The following is a 20,377-nucleotide window of genomic DNA, read 5'->3' as shown; positions in this document are numbered from 1 at the left end:
TTTTTTTGTTAAAAATTAACATATTCACTCGCAAATAACTCGAAAAGTATTGACTTAGCGAAAAAAACTCTATAGAACAAAAGTTGTTTAGAATTAGTCATTTTATCCAATTCCGTGTCTTATTTTGAATGTATATTTTTCACATTCGAGAGGGGGGTATTTGTAAAATGGAGGGGATGTAGAATTGTAAACTTTTTCTCATATAATAATTGACAATTTCGACTCTCTATTCTCAAATTTTCATCCTTCCTTTATTTTTTTGGGGTCAAATTGTTCTTTGATCGGGCTATTAATAGGGATTGAGTTTGGGGTCATTGGAAAACACAAGAAGTATAAGTCACACAAATAATTTATTAAGTAAATAAAATATAGAGTACATAGTACAATAAATTTGAAAATAGACAAAAATTTAATATTTTTTTTCCTTTTTTTATAGTTACTATCACTCCTATACTAATCATTAAAAATAAACAAAAGGACACTTCATTGAAATGAAACTTCAACCTTAGTAATTTTTCTCACAAAAATATTTTATAAAAATCTTTTTTAGAATGTCCATTTTTTAAACGCTATTTTTCTTTTAAAAAAGGGGATCGGATAAACTGTATTTTTTGTATTAAAAATTATGAGAAAAATTACGTTTTTTCTAACTTTTTGCGAATGAGTTAATTCAAGTCGATTTTTCGTTTTAAAATCTAACAGATGAAGAAATTATCATTAAAAATTTAACATATATGAAATAAACTATAAATTCACTTAAACTCTACCTTGGTTATGATCGTAAAAAAATTTAATTTATATTACAACTAAATTAGGTACCGAAATTATCATATCGTAAACAATATCTTCAAAAGAACATACAGGGTGAGCCAACAATACCATAAAATAACTTCCATATCCACAGATAAGCATCCCAGTATACAGGGTGAGCGGGGAGAAACGCACCAAACTTTCAGACTGTATAATATACGTAATAATAATTAAAAATAACTGTTGTTATTCGATCTTCATTTGTTTCCGAGATACGGGGTGTTATTTTTCTTACAAACTGACGATTTATTGATTGCTCTAAAACCGGTTGAGGTGTGCAAATGAAATTTGGTGGTTTTTAAGACATAGTTATTGCGCATTTTTTGACACACAATTGAGAACTTTATATTCACTATTGGCGCGCGTACCGGTAATGGTCTGAAATTTTTTAAAGAAAAAAACAATAGTACGCCACTGAGATATTTCAAATTAAAAATTATTTTTGAATTTCCTGTTCAATTTCTAACAATCTATCTTACCGTTTGTTCATACGACGCTTCGTTTTCATGCAAAAAATAAAATATCTTAACGCTTACAAAGTATTCGAAATAAGTTTCTACACATTCATATAGAAACTTCCTCGAAAACTTTGTAAGCGTTAATATTTTTTATTTTTCGCATGAAAACGAAGCTTCGCGTCGCATGAAAAAAAAGGGAAGATAGATTTTTGGTCACAAATTGAACGAGGAATTCAAAAACATGACAACAGGTAGACCTAGAAATAGCGCTATCGGGGGATGGCAGGAGACAGATTCGAATCAAAACGAAACCGTATATTTTTCTATTGAATTCAAAAACGATTTTTTATTTGAAATATATCAGTGGCGTACCATTTTTATCTTTAAAAAATTTCAGACTATACGCGTAGGCGCGCCAATGGTGAATATAAAATTCTTACTTGTATGTCAAAAATTGCGCAATAACTACGGCTTAAAACCCGCCAAATTTCATTGGCATATCTTACCCGGTTTTAAAGCAATAAAATAAATCGTCAGCTTGTAAGAAAAATTTTAACACCCCGTATCTTGGAAACAAATGAAAATCGAATAACAACATATGAGTTATTTTTAATTGTTATTATTACGTATATTATACAGTCTTCAAGTTTGGTGCGTTCCTCATCACTCACCCTGTATATAACAAAAGTATTTCAGCTCTCAACGCAACCCAGTATTTATAACAAACAGTATTGACACTTTCCATACCAGTTCTGCATACTTTCAATCTTGAAGATTTGACTATCAACTCAGGTGCGTAGTAGCACAATTGCTGCTGGTTTAACCTTGTACATTCGTTTTAATATGCTGCCTCTTGAAGCTGTTGGAACTACTGAGATCATTCAAAGATTTGATAATTTATTTGACCTATTTAATTCGTCCAATATTTCTAACCCTAACTCTCGGTTTCATAATCAGTTAATGTGGACTTTAAATTTTAAGTTGGTACCTTTATCAATGCAATTCATATGGGTAAATGTCAACGTTAAAGTGAACTTTAGTTAATGTTCACTTTAAGTTGATTATGAAACCGGGCGTAAGTCCTACAATAGGGTATTTAGTAATTTACCAGAAAGATTTTTCATTGAGCCAGTCCGGTCGTAACTTTTTACCTCATATGACAGATAACAAGATGGCTGCCTCTACAAAACGAGATTTCAAAAACTTCAATGGCGCCGGCGAGAGTGTCACTACTGATTGTTTTTAATACTGTGTAAGAATTAAAGGAATTTTTAGATTTAGACAACTTTTTAAGGGAAGTTAAAGAACTTTTTTTGATATATATTGTTGTTAGCAAATAAGCACATTTTAAACGTATGTAAGTATCTACGGGGTATTTCACAATGAGATGTATTTTTGAACATGTGAGGCATTGTATATGAACACGTTTTCGGATGTAGAAGATTTTTGGGTAGATGGACGACATTTTTAATTGTTATAAAAGCTTCTTCTCGTTGTCCTTATGCTCAATAAGAGCGTCGGACTTTGCTATCATCTATCCATCTTTCCATATTTTTCCACACCTTCCGGTCTCTTGCCATTGATCTGTTGCACTATTTTCCCTCTCTTGGTCACGATTTCCTGGGTTTGTTTCATCCACCCCTTTCTAGGTCTACCCCTTCTTCTTCTCCCCTGTCTTTTGGCATCTGTCACCTTCTTTACTAGTCTCTTCTCGTTCATTTTAGTTATATGTCCAAACCAATTCAGTTTTCTCTTTTCAATTTTTTGCTCTCTTGGTTCCTGTCTTAGTACGTTTTTGATATTATACAAGCACAAGCTTATGGATCGAAATAAGCTATAGATGAGTATGCTCTCCTCTGTATACTATTGTTCCACAGCGACTATTTTGAACAATATGCTTGTCATATCTAATTTATGACCATAGTAGAGAGAATATAGACTTATTTAAGCTATACCAGCTCTACAGATGATGATGCTGGTGATGTCGTGTTAGTAGGAAATAGTGAAAGAGACTTAGAACAAAAACTGGAACATTGGAGACAAGCTCTGGAGGAAAAAGGTTTAAAACTTAGTAGGACAAAAACAGAGTATTTGGAATGTTCATTTAAAGATGGAGCTACTACAAATAAAATGGTATCTTTGGATGGTGAAATGATTTTGAAAAGCAATAGTTTTAAGTAACTAGGATCGGTATTACAGAGTAATGGAGAAATAGATGGAGATGCATGCAGTAGAATTAGGGTTGGATGGATGAAGTGCAAAGAAGCGAGTGGTGTGTTGTGTGACAGAAAAGTTCCAATGAAGCTGAAAGGAAAATTCTATAAAACAGCCATAAGACCGGCTATGATGTACGGAACTGAATGTTGGGCAGTGAAAAAGAAAGAGGAACAACGAATGCATGTGGCGGAAATGAGAATGCTTAGATGGATGAGTGGAGTGACAAAGGATAAAATTAGAAATGAGTATATTAGGGGAAGTCTAGGTGTGGCACCAATTGATGCCAAAATGAGAGACCATAGGTTAAGATGGTTTGGTCATGTTCAACGGCGAGACGTTAATCACCCAATAGGAAGAATAGCTGAAGTGCAGATTCCTGGAAGGAGTAGGAGAGGAAGACCAAAGAAGACCTGGGGGGAGACGATAAGGCAGGACATGTTGGTACTGCATAGGGATAAGGCAAAGAGAATGATGATGATGATGATGACCAGCTCTACAGATCTAAGAAGTCCAGATTTGACTATGCCTGAAAATGCACTATGGGGTTTCATTAGAAGGGAGGTTAGAAAACGCAGAGATGTTTCGAATGAGGGCATGCAAAACGGAGTTCGCCAAACTTTTACATCTGTTACTCCGATCATGAGACGCATGAACATACGAACATGGCGTCGTATCAAGCTGTATTGCGACAATAGAGGTATGCACACCGTTGTTTTGAATAAATAAATAATTAATAAATAACTCACAAACAAATCTGTTATTTCTTCCCTGTGCAGTATAACAAAAACAATTAATTAGTGTAAAGGGAGTTTCTGGCCACCCCGTAGATACTAGCCTTTCTTTTTAATAACAACGTTCACTGGAAACTGGAGTTACCACTACAAATAAGATGGTAAATGGAAGAACTCGAATGATACCTTGTGTAATAAAAAAATCCAATGAAATTATATTAAGCAATGCTGAATATCAAGAAAGGTTTAAGAAAATTCAGTGAGGTATAGTTAGAAGAATGCATATACATTTTTTAATGCATAATAATTTACTAGCCATAATAATATGTCATTGAAAGGAAATTTGATCTGTATACATTAAGTTCCTTTATCGCATCGTTGATTCACTCTGTACAAGGAATATTTGCACTGTATCCAAAATTATCATTCGTAGGTACCTCAATCACCTTATGCCAATCATAAGGCAATAAATTTGTTACACCTACTATATTTTATCCTTTTTAATAAATTCCCCTTTTCCTGAAAATATTGTCCGTCAACTCATCTACAACAAAATTCATTAAAACTTGAATGAGATAACATAGTTTGTGTCTAGACACATCATTTTGTGTTGGCTACAAAAATATGGACACTTGGGACATATCCGCTGTCATTTTACACCACTTAAGATTTCAGCAACATTCTGTCTTTATTCGAAATGTTAGTGTTTTATAAAATATACAGTGGATATCGACAATATACAATAGACAGTGATTGCAATATTTTCTTAAAGCTGATTATTTATTATTGTACTTTCTACGTCAAATGTGACGATATTCCGCATCTTAAATTTGGGGATTTTAATTGAAAATTGCATGCAGTTGATGAATATCAAACACTGGTTATATATCAAAGTACTCAGCATCGAATTATATGCAATACTTGCAGTAACTGCGATTCTATACTTTGTTTTACGTTAAGAATATAACGTTACGCTTACGGAGACCAGCGTTGCCAAAGCTCTCGCACACGGGTGGATACTCGACTGCCGATATACGATTCATTCTAGTCAGTACGGCGTGGCATCGATGCGCTTCTATCGTCCATAAGAAATACATGAGACTATCCCTAATGAACGTGAAACGCTCTATAGAGAGCAATTTAGTACAATGTGGACGTTTTTAATACGTCAGTCAATAAGACCTGGGTCTAACCATGAGATGGCGCCTTTAGAAAAACTCATTAGGAATAGCAACTGAAATAGAAATGGGCACATATTGTACAAGAGTCATCAATTAGTGGGATATGCAGATGATGTGGCAATTGTAGCGACGAGTGAAAAGATCCTGAAAGAGATAACAGAAAAATTAGTAAATGAATCGTATAAGTTGGGTCTACAAATAAATCAAAATAAAAGCAAGTCCACCCGTTATAATATCATTTTAGCGCTTTAATTATTTTTTTAATTATTTTCTTTTGATCACTTAATTAATTTCTGTAACTTTCTCGTAAAGGACTACTTACGTGACGTCATACCTCGGTGATGGAACGTTCTATATACGCCACCTATTGAGAATTATTTCGTGTTCTGAGAGAATTTGACGTTGACCTTGGCAGAGAAACGCATCTCGTTCGCCACTTGGCTGTTGGCTGTCTCGACGAAATGGTGGGTTAATAATTTCAACTAAATTATTTATATTTAACATCTCCAGTTTGAGTGAAAAGTAGTTATTACCAATTGTTGTTTTGGAGAAAGGAGAGAAGTGTAAAACACAAATGGAATCTGGATAAGAATCACTCGGTAAAATATTTATTTTTTCATAATTTTTTTATATATAGCCTGGTTTTTTTTTGTGATGGAACATTTGATATATTAGGTTCATTGTTAAATTTCTTAGTCAACTCATTATTTGGATTTTATGTAGATTATTTCGATTATTAAATATTCACTTAAGGAAAATTATATATTAATATATTTTTTGGTTAGACATAACCAAACATATGCAATTCTTAATTAATATTGGAAATACTTATCATTTCTCTGTAGGTTTTAAATTTATTGAACATCCAATATTTTTATAAATTCAATATATTTTTACAAATATATTCCCTCAGATAACTCATATTCAAATTTCAAATTCAATGTCATTATTTGTTCATATCTTCACACCCAAAATAGTTCAAGGTTACCTGAGATTAGTTTTTTGCTCCATTTAATGGCTGCTTTTTCTGTATTACATATTTCTTCTAAAAAGGTTTTTCTCATCTACTTATTTCTTCTTCTCTTTACTTTTTGCTCACCGGTTTATATGAGAAATAAAACGAAGGATATGTTTTTAGCCATTTGGAAGAAATATACCAAGTCATAGCCCTTAAAACATCTTGAGAAGCCCTGAGACAGCCGCAGCCAAGTCACCATTGGGAGTATGTCGATTTGGGAGCAAGTGATGGGACATTCCAGTCCCATTTTTGTCATCTTTCCACCTGTACCTACAGGAAACATGGTTTAGCACCTCCTCTGGTGTAAATTTTATGGATTGCAGCATCAGACTTTACCTTGAAATCTTTCGATAAAGGGATTGGTTTGGGAACATTTAAAGTTTGTGGATTTGAGTAACTATAGTGTTTATATTTCAGACTCTCGGTTTAATGCACTATGTTAATTAATTTTTTTTCCAGATTTAGTTTACCTCTGTTTTTTTATGACATATTTGTATACTATTGTATTAGGTTCCCAAACTTATTTACGATCTATGGTAAGTTACTTGTGTGCACAAGGTAATCAGGCCTAGAAAACTATGTTTTTATATTTTATTATTGGTTTGATATTTATTTTGTAATATTAGTAGCTCGTTTCCCAGATATTTCGTTGTTCTATTCGCTTTACTTCATTTGTTCGGTTAAATAGTCGTTTCGGTATTTATCTTAACTTCATTTCTATCACTTTTATTCATTAATTTGTTTAATTCATTATTGTATTTTCTCTTCGTCAGGCTTGTGCCTATTTATTTATATTACTTTTAATATTTGTCGGTTTTAATTTAGTTGTACGTAGCAGGCGTACTATAACCATTTGGTAGAAATCTCATGCGAGTTGTACCCTATATGTAAATAAGAGGTACTTATGTAAATTTTGTAACAGGTAACATTATTGTTGTTATCTTAGATATAACTTTTGTCATGTATAACTTTTGTATAACTTTGTCATTTTAAAGTCACATTATATTCAATTTGGTCTAACTCAGAGATTGTTAAAACTCTGGTAGTTAATTTTAATAAATGTTTATTTATTTTGCACATCATTTATTCTTATTTCCTTTATATTTACATTTACCTATATATTTAATATATTTAATATTTGACCGCAGTGTAAGATACCTGGGAGAGTGATCAAAGATCATTTTCTTGGCGCCCATGATTTGTTAGTTTTATTTATTTTGTTCGTCTTTAGCAATTATTCATCTTCATTAATTTTCAGTACATTATTATTATTTTCTTATTTCACCTTTTAGTCATCATTATTATCTACTTAGAGCTACTGTTCTTCGACAGGCATGCAAACAAGCCGTATCCATCCTTGAGTGTCAAGTTGTTCTCTTGCTAGCCAATTCTATTTAATATCCCCTTCTCTTCACTTCTACATCCTTTCACTTTCCTCCACTAATACTACTGGAAAGTAGTATTTTTCCTACAGCGGCTTCTTAACGTAGAAGCCACTTCACTCTCTTCTCTAGATCCCATCTATTTTCATTTTTGTCCCATTAACTTATATCTCTTCCTGCATGTTTTCCTTACTTCTGTTGGAGTTTATCTTTCTCTTTACTTTCACTCCAACAGAAGTTCATCTTTTATTTGTTTCAATGGCGCCCAACGTGGGGCTAACCGTTTATGGTTTTAAGAGAATAGTTCTTTTAGTTCATTTTCTTTTATCTGAATTTTCTGTATTATTAGTAAGAAAGAGAAAGGAGAGATGGAACAAAATTCAATGTAAGCACACAATTAGGAGAGTTTAAGTTTGAGGAAATAGACGAATATATTTATCTATGAGCAAGGATAACAAACAAGTGTGAAGAAATGAAAAAAACTGTATGCCAGATTAAGTAAAGCCAATCGATCCGCGGGAGCCATGAATTATTTACGAAGATCAAAACAGCTGTCATGGAATGCAAAATTCAGGATTTACAAGACTATAATAAGGTCAACAGCGATATACGGATGTGAGACATGGATACTCAACCAAACAACAAAAGAAACAGTAAGAAGATGGAAAAGGAAAATACTGAGAAGTATATTAGGTGGGAAGAGAACAGAGGAAGGGTATATAAGAAGGACAAATGAGGAAGTTTATAATATTTACAAATAACCACAAGTAGATAGCGACATAAAATCAAGAAGGCTGCAGTGGCTGGGCCATATAGAAAGAATGAACGATGACAGAGTGGTCAAGAAAATAGCATGGAGAGTACCAGATTATAAAAGAAAGAGAGGAAGACCACGAAAGCGATGGAGAGGCGGTAGTAGAATACCTAAAGGAAAAAGGAATAACAGACTGGAAGAAGTTGACAAATAACAAAAAGCTATGGAAAAGAACAACAAAGTTCTGGGCCTAAATGGCCTGTAAACACACTAAAAAAAAAACTTGCAGTAACTAGGATTCTAGAGAGCAATTTAGTACAATGTGGACGTTTTTAATATGTCGGTCAATAAGTCTCGGGTCTAACCATGAGATGGCGTCTTTAATAAATTTTCCGTATGACATTTCGGCAGTCCTAACCATCAAAAGCATACTGTCAAAATTTCCTGACATACGCATTCCTGACCAGGGCTTGAAGTGGCTCTACTTTTATGATTTTTCTAAACAATGGATTCAAAACAATTTCATGGGTTTATCCTTGTTATTTGATGGGAAGAATACTGTCCAAACTGAGCAATGGATCAACAAATGTCAGCGGGACTCTTGCTCTTCGAGTATAACCATTAAACGATGATTTGCTGAATTAAAACGGGGAAGTACAGACAACAATAATGATGGGCGCTGTGGAGGGCCAAATGGGGCAGTTATTCCCGAAAAAATCGAAAAAACGGGGAAAAATATTATGAAATATCGCAAAATGAGGTTGAAAGAGATAGCTGACACTCTACAAATAAAAAAGGAGAGCTTTTTGACTATTATACATGAACATTGGGTATGAGAAATCTGTTTTCCAAATGGGTGTCGCGTTTTCTCACACCAGACCAAAAACAGCAAAGAATTGAGGAATCATGTACTGTTTGGACATGTTTAATCGGAATAAGTCACAATGGATGAAGCGTGGATCCACCAGTTCACTCCGGAATGAAATTGGCAGTCATCTGAGTGGACAACACCCGGAAAAAGCCGTCCAAATATACAACAAACAAGGAATTATTGTTATTGCTACTTGAAACAATCAACAGTGACTACTGTATTGGTTTATTGGAGCGTTTGAAGACCGAAATCGCAAAGAATGGGGCCTCATTAAATGACAAATTTTGACACAACAAATTTTGTTGAAGAAAAAATTGTTGCTTCACCAAGACAATGCACTGTGTCACAATTTGATGAAAACGATGGATAAAATATACGATTGGGCTTTGAATTGCTTCCACACCCACCGTATAGTCCAGATCTGGCCCCCAGCGATCATGCTCTGAAAGGACAAACTCTCACCACGACATTTTTATGTTAAAGTTGATTATTGTAGTTATCAATTTTTCTTAGTGGCATTCTAACAAGAAAGTACACGATTGCATTTCTTTTCAATTCAAGCTACACCATTGCTCTACTTGTGTTTCGAAGTATTCACCTCTCGTCAGGAGCACTTGTGACAGCTTCAACTGAAATGAAGTGAAAAAAAAGTTTCCACATCTTCTCTGATGCCCGAGATTATCCTTACCATTAGAGACAAAGACAAATAAGACAAAATCGAGGTCAGACTCCCAGGAAGAACTATTTTTTTTCTTAAACTTTACAAAAATTTTAAGTGCAGAAAGAAAAAACTGATATAGTCAAAAATAAAAAAGACGCAAGTCATAAACTTGCCTGGTTAATTTGATGCTACAACCAACAATACCTTTTCCAGAGATAATTTGCTTATAAAGAGCAGCGGTCTGCTCTTTCTGTAAAAAAATTGGACTCCCGGACATGTTTCGCTCTATATTAAAGTTCACCATCAGACCATCAGTAGGTTAACCCTTTCGTACACCGTGTCCTCGATTGAAGACAACCTATTCTATTTTTTTGTATGCAGCTCCATGTGTTTTTACTCTTGTAACACATTGCCCCTGATTATAGACATCCTTTTCCGTCCAATGAGTACCTGTGCTGCCATCTAAGGGCTTTTGAACAAAACATTTAATTTTTTGAATTATATGTACCCATAGGTTTTTATAGTTACTTATGAGGGAAATTTGTTAAAAAACTATTGTTTGTAGCAGTTTTGCTTAAAATTCGCTACCACGGCTTTTCTGAAAAGCATGTACTTGTTTGTGTACGTTGTGAGTCAACGGAAAAGATAATTTTTAGGCAAATATAACAAATCACGAATGACATATGACAAACGCAATGTTCATCTCTACATAAGTAAATAAAAAAATTGTTTTGTCAGATACCATACATTACTTATTGAATAAAATATTTGTTTTTTGTCAGTATTAAAAAAAAATATCTAATATTTTTACTCGATTGGCTCACATGAGGACAACTTTTCGTGACCAAACTGTGCATCTTGAAAATGTAAAACTAATAGCAAAAATTTGCAAAAAATCATTCTTGCTTTGTTGCAAATTTCAGACTTTTAGCTTAAAGAAATTTAATTCGTGAACGAAAGGGTTGAAAGACCTGCTTTTCTGTCTCCTTGTTTGTCTCCAACATACAACTATCTAATGAGTCCCAATATAGTGCAAAACTGTAGCTGAAGTACCAATTTTTAGGCATTAAGACCAGGACATTCATGTCTTCTAACAAATCACTCATATTTCGTTTGAAGATTTGTTTTCTAGCTACATTTATTCGCAAAAATTTCCAAAATTATATTATAATAAACGCAAAAAGCATTAAAACGAACTGGTATGTTAATGGTGCAATTCATTTAAATAATTATTAACATTCTGTCTCCAATCGGAGTCATGCGCAATTAGTAAGGTATCACACTGGCTCCCATCGCAGTGATGCGCACATAGTAAAGTATCACACTGGCTCCGATCGGAGCCATGCGCACGCAATATGTTAAAACGCAGAACAGAACCAAAATTCGATTCATTGTACTTTGATATACATGTTAAGAACCGCTCGTTGCCCAACCGCATCTACGTAATAATGGACTTCCCCAAATTTTCAAAAAGAATATCATTCGTTACTTTTGAAAGGTGGCGGCTTTCGAAAAAGTTGCAGTGCGTGAGGATTAAGCTACAACTAGAAAAATGAGAGGAAGGATGGGAGGGGGCAAAATTTTCACAAGGAACCAGTCTCCCGATGTTTTTAGTCAAAATCCCTACATCACATAACAATAGGAGCTTAAAGAAGTAAGTCGGTAGGGTCGTTGATAAATGTTTGTAGGGTTTTTTTTTTCGATTAAGTGCTTGTTTTTATACTCCATAATATCTACAATGGAAGCTTTAGGACGAAGTATCTCCTTCCAGTCAATCATTACAGCGATGCATGTGAAATAATACTCAAAAGTCTATTATATTTTGGCTCATTTCTTTCAAACAGTGAAGTTTTTAGCTTATAAACTAATCATATTGATAATTTCAAGTCAAAACCGTCTAAAAATTGCTTTTAAAAAGAAATATCTTGACGATGAATGCTACATTCATAATCTTGACCGACGTTATTGGTGAAAGATGACATATGACAGCTGACATTGAAAGCAAACATTGCAGTTCATATACTGTTGTGATGTGTCATGTTGTCAGGAATATTGCTTAATGGCGTCTTCCAAAGAATAGGAGAAGTAACGAGCGATCCACAATTATTGGGATCAAAGCTATCCGTGCAAAAAATTACGCATGTCTTGTTTTAATCTGAAAGACCGCCGGAGTGTGACGTCACGGCCAACTGCGGCTATATTCAGTGTTGTTATGATCAATTTTCCAAACAAAGAATAAAGATTGAAAACACGTTGAAAAGATACTCAATTTCAAGACCTTTTAATTCGTATAAAGTTAAAATTTTGCTTCCTCTGCTACTTTTTATGTTCAATTATAGTGTTTTTTAAGTTAACGTACGTACACTGACGACACCGAAATCAAATCGATTACATAATGATTAAACATCGCTGGAAAACATCTATTAGCCAATGTAAAACACGACCTAGCGCTGACTGCGGCTCTGACCACCAACTTCTTTTTGCAACGCTAAAGCAAAAATTCAATGCATGTGCTAGGATCCGAAACAAGAGGATATCAAAAATAAAAGATACACAACAATTTAAAAGCCAATGTAATGAAAGATTCGAAAATATTTTACCAACTATTGCCACTCATGATTCCGAAAAGATTGGGTTATCTTTTAAAAATACCTTGATAAAACCCTTTGCTGACTGCGAGGCACAGTCTAATGCCGTCTCAACCGGACCAAAAAAAGTGTGGATGCCTGCAGATACTTTTGACCTCGTTGAAGAACGTAGAAAACTTAAAATTGCTGGAATCGAGAACCCTCTCAGGAATTCCCAGTACCGACAGCTATCTAGAGCTATTCAGGCTGCTTGTAGACGAGACAAAAACAAGCATATAGAGAAAATCTGCAGAGAAATTCAACTACATGCCGATACAAATAACACCAAAGAACTCTTTGATAAAGTCAGACTACTCACACGTAAATTCAAGCAGAAATCTTGGTCTATCAAAGATGATGAAGGTAATGTAAAGACGGATTTGGACAAGGTTATTGATGTTTGGAGGGCGTATTGTAGGTCTTTATACGCCAATACGGACCAGATGCCAGCGGACACCCCGTTTCTACCTGACTGCCAGACCTCCACTTTCCATTCTCCTTCAACAGAGACACACCACACTAGTTTTGAATCTGAACCTGACATACTTTTTTCCGATGTGGAATTCGCTTTAAAAATACTTAAGTTAAACAAAGCAGCAGGATATGATCTCATTACTGCAGACGTCTTGAAGCATCTTCCGGAATGTGGAGTGAAAATATTACATCGATTGTGTAATGAAATATGGCATCTGGCCTGAGGATTGGAGAAAGACCATAATCATACCTCTTCATAAGAAAGGTTCAACAAATAATTGTAACAACTACAGGCTATTAGCTCTAATATCACACGCCAGTAAGGTGATCCTCTACATACTGCAACGGAGTCTAGAAAACTTCATGAGTTGGCAAATAGCACCTGAGCAGGCTGGATTTGTAAAGGGCAGAGGTACTAGAGAACAAATCCTTAATGTAAGAAACATCATAGAAAAAGCCAGAGAATACCAGATCCCGATATTTATATGTTTCGTCGATTATACAAAGGCCTTTGATAATGTTAGATGGGACAAACTATGGAACATATTGACGACAATGGGTGTACCTAAACACTTGACTCACCTTATTAGCAAACTGTACCAAGATAACCTGGCATATATTCGAATGGACGGATACCTGTCTGACAAATGCACTTTGGAGAAGGGAGTACGCCAAGGATGCGTTTTATCTCCCTTATTATTTAACATATATTCGGAGTTCATAATGCGCAGAGTCTTGGATGGTTGGGAGGGAGGAGTAAACCTAGGTGGTGTTAAGATATCTAACTTGCGTTTCGCAGACGACACTACACTTCTAGCCTCTACTCCAGAAGAAATTATTGAATTATTAAAAAAACTCGAGGTAGAAAGTGCTAAATTTGGACTCATGGTTAACTACAACAAAACCAAAATCATGGTTATTGATCGCCAACAACAATTTCCTGAAACCCAAACTACTGCGGGATGCGAGGTAATCTTGGAGCTCTAGTTAACAACACAGGCAGTTGTGAACCCGAAATTAGAAGACGCATTCAACTAGCAAGAGCAGCAATGAGTGAACTAAACGGGGTCTGGCGTGATCGTCACATTACTATGACAAACAAAAAGAGACTCGTTTCAACTCTGGTCTTTTGCATATTTTACTATGCATGCGAGACATGGACAGTCAAAGAATCAGATAGACGACGTATAGACGCCTTTGAAATGTGGACATGGAGACGCCTGCTTCGAATTCCATGGACGGCTCGCCGTACAAATGACTCGGTTCTGGATGAAATTAAACCGGATCAGCGCCTCTCCAGTACCGTTTACTCTAGAATTTTAAAGTTCTTTGGTCATATCCATCGGAGTGATCACAAAATGGAGCGGTTGGTGGTCCAAGGAAGGCCTCAGACTCAACGCCAACGCGGAAGATCTCCACAGCGATGGGCGGACATTACTAAAAAGCTTCTCAACAAACAGTATACTGAGGCAATACATGTAACTGATGACCGCGACCAGTGGAGAAATATTATCAATCAAACTGTCCGAGCTGCTGAAGCCCAATTATGAACCACAACACATCTACTAAGATGTTAATAACTATGATGATGTCAGTACACTGACAAGTATCTGTCAAAGTTGACGTAAACTGGAACGTATATCTGAATTAATAATAGACATGCACTGTATAGCTATCTCTGTCGTTCAGAGCCACCTACGGTGACAATAATTTTGGATCACACGTTATCTCTTTCCGATCACTAATTATTGTGATGCATAAAAAAATAGTAAAAGCATAATAACGCGCTACTATATTGTGGTTCATTTTTTCCAATCAATGATAGTTCTTATCGACACCTAAGAGAATCAAACAACCTCAGTTTTAGTAACGGTTTTATAATCACAGACATTAATATTTAACGAGAAGTACGGCAGGGATGCCTCTTGTCGCCCCTGCTTTTTACGTTAGCTCCAAAAGAATTTTCAGAAATGCACTTTCTGAAAAACAAGAAGGAATAATTGTGAATGGTCTTCAATATTTCTTCAATAATAATTCTTCTAATTCTTCTAATAATTCTTCAATAATAAGTCATCAATAATTTGCAATGTGCGGACGACACAGTACACCAAGTTTCTCCTCAAGAAGATCTGCAAACATTACTTGAGTGTCGTTGAGAGCTGTGAGGAAGCAGGTCTGGATCTGAACACACAGAAAATCAAATTACTCGTAATAAATAAACAACAGAACACAAAACCTATATATGTAAACAGTACCAAACTTGAGCAAGGTGATCAAACTGTTTATCTTGGATATCAATTACATTGTAACTCAGAGATTCACGGTGAAACTAGATTTTTTAAACGTTCCCGCTCCAAAGAAAATATGATGACAATGTTTGTTACACCCAAAATCTTGACAGGTGACAGATTTGATGAACCATGACATATGACAGTTGACAATGACACCAAAATCGGGAAAATATTAGGTTTTCTTCGCTTAGAACGAATTGGTGGTATTAGCATTATTTAACATATACATGGGAACCCCGATAAGTCGGCCTCCGATAACCCGGACCGATTTTCATCAGACAAAACAAACATTTTTTCAGTTTGACTGAGTTTTTACCAAGAAATGAACAATACTGTATACAACTGTACGTAATTTAGATCTATTGTCCATACGTATTTCATGTTTTCGCAATTATAATGAAGTTTACCTGTTAGTATGCAGTGTTTTATTACTTTTTACCATATTCTCCGTCTAACCCGGATCGGCCGCGGTCCCGATTAATCCGACTTATCCAGGTACCACTGTACTCTGAAAACATCTTTAGAGAGGCCTTGGACGAATCAGAAGATGGTATTGTAATAAATGGCCAACTTATAAACAATATTAGATATGCAGACGATACAGTATTGCTAGCAGATAGTCCGCAGGAACTCCAAACGATGATGGATACTGTAACATTAAAGATGGAAACATGTAACAAATACGGTCTAAAACTAAATTGTAAGAAGACAAAAATAATGATCATTAGTAAGAACACAACCGTAAACGCCCAAATTACAATAAGCGATACACCGTTAGAAAGATTGTAGAAAATATGCTATTTGGGTTGCAATATTAAAGATACTTGGATCATAGCTACGAAATAAAAACTCGAATGGAAAAAGTCAAAAGCTCTTTTAATGTTCTTAGGAAGATTGGTCCTTCTCTACAGAATAGAAAACTGGAGTCTTACAGAAGATGCCATTTTTTTCCTGGAAGCCGTCTGTTGTGAACCGGTTGTAATGCACCAACTTGGCTTATTGTACATCTTCCATTCGTTTATGAAACCCATTCCATAATTCTGGAACCATGTACCAGCTTGTACAAGTTTAGTGGGTGGGTGCCATATATATTTGGAGTCACTTCGATGTCTCCGAAAAGTGTTTGCCGCCTCCGATACAATGCCAGAAGATGCCATAAAACGATTAGAGGCATTTGAAATGTGGTGCTACCGACTTATGTTGAGGGTCTCATATATACACCACACAATAATTAACAAAACTATTCTCCAGAGGCTAAGAAAAGACACAGAAATTATTAACACTGTAAAGAACATAAAATTGGCTTACTTCGGTCACATTATGCGTAATAATAAATGCTGACCTCTACAGTGGATTCTACACGGCAAGATTGAGGGCAAGAGAGCCCCTGGACGTAGACGTATATCCTGGGTGACATATCTTAGGAAGTGGACAGGTCTAACGTCAATTGATCTATTTCGAGCTGCTGTGAATAGAATAAGATGGGTCAATGTGGTCGCCAACATCTTTAGAAGATAGGCACCTTTATAGAGTTGATTACTGTGATTGTGTAGAGAAACATACTGCGGTCGGTAAAGCGAAACGTAGAACAGGGGTTACTAAGAGGGTATTAAAGTTGCTTTCCTACGAAAGTAATTAAATCCATTTACTAAGGCTGAAAACATCAAGTACACACATTCTAAATTGAATATAAATAAAAGTTATTATAGATTTAGAAAAAATGTGAAATACAAAAGTTATTCGATTTTCTAATTATGATTTTTTGACATATATCGTACTAGTGACGTCATCCATCTGAGCGTGATGACGTAATCGACTATATTTTTAAAGGGGAATAGGGGTCGAGTGCTAGCTCATTTGAAAGGTTATTCAATTCTCTATACAGTACTATAAACATTAAGATCATTATTTATACAGGGTGTCTAAAAAAAATTTGAATTATTAATTAAACAATTAATTTAATTAAAAAAAATTTTTTGGACACCCTGTATAATTATTCATGTTAATGTTTATATTACTGAATAGTGAATTGAATAACCTTTCAAATGAGCTAGCACTCGACTCCTATTCCCCTTTAAAAAATAGTCTATTGCGTCATCACGCCCAAATGGATGACGTCACTAGTACGATATATATGTCAAAAAACCATAATTTAAAAATCGAATAACTTTTGTACTTTACATTTTTTTCTAATTCTGTAAATAAAGCAGTTTACAAGGAGGTCAAAATATAGTGAATAACCCTGTACATTCATTGGGGCCGACCGACCGGCTCTGTCCCGTCATACAGCTGACCGACTATAATAACTTTTATTTATATTCAGTTTAGAATGTGTGTACCGATTTTCAGCCTTAGTAAATGAATTTAATTACTTTCGTAGGAAAGCAACTTTGATACCCTCTTAGTAACCCCTGTTCTACGTTTCGCTTGACCGACCGCAGTATGTTTCTCTACACAATCACAGTAATCAACTGTAAAAAATCTAGCTTTACTAAATTCAAAGAGATTTTTCAGCGCTGCCTCTTGGACTATTAGAATAAGAACGAATTGGTAATCCTCGAAAACGCCAGAACTTTCTTCCCAACGTCTGTAAGTTGAACTTGAATCAATATGATTGCTTATATTAGTACGTCAAACAATTTTATTGCTAAGAAATTATAAATAAGTTTTTAGAAAATAGATTATCTTATGATAAACTCATCGCCAATGAACTAAAAATGTCAAACTACAAACCTCTACAAACTTTTGATTCATACAGTGTGCGTATATAGAAAAATTTTGATTTAATTCTTTACATCCCCGCGCCTTAGTTCTTTAAGCAACAATTGTTCACTTACCCTAACTTCTAAAACTCTCTAATCTATATTTTTTGTTTCACAACTGGTCTGCTACACATCAACTACGATAATGAAGCATATTCCATAAATGTATGCCCTCTAACGAAAATAAATGTGAAGATTAACCTATTTAAACCTTTGCACTGCGTTTGTTGCGTATCTTGGCGAACCGCCTCGTCTTCTTTTTTGGCTGCTCGTCCATTACTTCGTCGTCGACTTTTCTTTTCACCTTGACGGGAAGCGTCTCTACAGAAGTGCTCGGTTGGTCCAACGGAGCTAACTTCTTTTCTAAAATTTTTAAATCTTCTTCGACCACTTTAGAGACTTCTAAACTTTCCAAGTTTACTAAGTCAGAAATTGGTTCTACGGCTAAACCTACAACATTAACAGTAGATAAAATATTTGGTAGTAATAAACAATTTATATAGGCGTACGATAATTATAAGACTATTCTCTTCCAGTAAAATTTACTTTAGGTCCTGATAATATACCCAATATTTTATTAAAGCAGTGTGCTTACTCATTAGGTTTGTTCTAGCAAACAGTCAAACTAGTCAGAAACCGTCAGGAAACAGTTGGTCAGTGAGAGAACATAATACAGTCACCAGTGCTATCCCCTCTACTCGCGCTGGTAGACTATTCGCTGATGGTTTCAAACCGTTTGAAACTGATGCTAGAACAAACCTATAATCAGGGCCTCTGTTACAAATCTTTAATATGTCATTGTCACAAGGGGTTTTTCCTAGTATGTGGAAAGAAAGTTTTATCATGCCTATTTTCAAGTCTGGGGAGAGGAAGGATATAAGGAATAGTGATGTAACGAATGTCGTTTTTTGAACATTCGGGAATACGAATGCGAATGCGAATATCTAATAACGACATTCGCGAATGCGGATGCGAATGCGAATGTTCAGTTTTTTTTAATTTGTTTCTATTTTTGAAATGTTTTCTAAATTTTTAATGAGAAGTTAATTAATCTTTAGTGTAAATCAATCTGAATCTTAAGCTTTATTACATTATACCAAATAATAAAACAACGTGAAGCCTGATAATCTGATTATACGAGGTTAAGTTACCTTTTTTTAATAAAAAAGATGAGAAAGAGAATAGATTTTGATTTTATTAATCTAACGTTATTTTCAAATTATTTTTTCTCTGATATTCATATTCGCAAAACATTCGCACACATTTTGCGAATGCGAACGCGAATGCGAATATGCCAAAAGATGCGGATATTCGCGAATGCGAATGCGAATGCGAATATTCGTTACATCACTAATAAGGAACTATAGAGGGGTTTGTTTGCAACCTTCTATTGCTAAGGTTTTTGACAGTCTAGTCAGTTCTCATTTAACTTGGCAATGTAGACAGATAATTGTAAATGAGCAACATGGGTTTCAGCAAAGGGAAATCAACTCTTACGAATCTACTTACATATCAAAGTAAAATTTCATACAGAAGTAAAAACTTCGTTTGTACAATGGTATAAAAAAAGTTTATTAAAAACCATTAAAAGTCATCCAAAAGGATTCGCAAAACGTTTTCGATCTAGATCAGATCATCTTCAGTGCGTTCTGCTTAGTACACTTCCCGTCATAAAAAACTGGTACACTTTTTTTCCCAATGTAAACCTGTGTTCAGACTGGATACAATAGTTCGCGAATCACTTCGTTGTTGCCATAACAGATAACGCAATTGCACTAAATCTAAATACAAAAAATGACGTTTAAAATTGTATAAAGGTTTTAGATAGGTATTATTTTTATCACTACCAATTGACCATCATTGAAGAAACCTGGGAAAGCTTGGACGAAGATGAAAATTTATAACTAAATTTATTTCTCAGTGCCCAGAAAATTACAAGTGATTAATAATAATAGAGCTATGACAAAGTATTAATATTTCAGCAGTTTCGAATTGTAATACATAATAATATATTTAAATTCCACACTTGTTCACTGTAAAAGTTATTCATATTGTATTAATTTCAAATCAATTTTTTTATTTTGCCCTTGTGTTTATTCTAGTATCCCACAATTCAATAGAATTTTGTATTTACAGTACA

General features: G+C 34.7%; 1 protein-coding gene across 1 annotated transcript in view; it reads right to left on the bottom strand.

Moving 5' to 3' along the window:
* Positions 1-331: 331 nt before the first annotated feature.
* Positions 332-20,377, bottom strand: part of LOC126887400 (F-box only protein 28) — a 70,417-nt gene continuing 50,371 nt past the window's right edge. Inside the window, exon 6 of the mRNA XM_050654907.1 lies at positions 332-18,687. Coding sequence (XP_050510864.1) covers positions 18,443-18,687 — 245 coding nt within the window. The 3' untranslated portion in view covers positions 332-18,442. The remainder of the gene's footprint in view (positions 18,688-20,377) is intronic.

The sequence above is a fragment of the Diabrotica virgifera genome, chromosome 6 (assembly GCF_917563875.1).
Source record: "Diabrotica virgifera virgifera chromosome 6, PGI_DIABVI_V3a".
In the NCBI taxonomy this organism is placed as follows: Eukaryota; Metazoa; Arthropoda; class Insecta; order Coleoptera; family Chrysomelidae; genus Diabrotica; species Diabrotica virgifera.
Note: the sequence above shows the minus strand (reverse complement) of the source record. Positions and strands in the feature narration are given on the sequence as shown.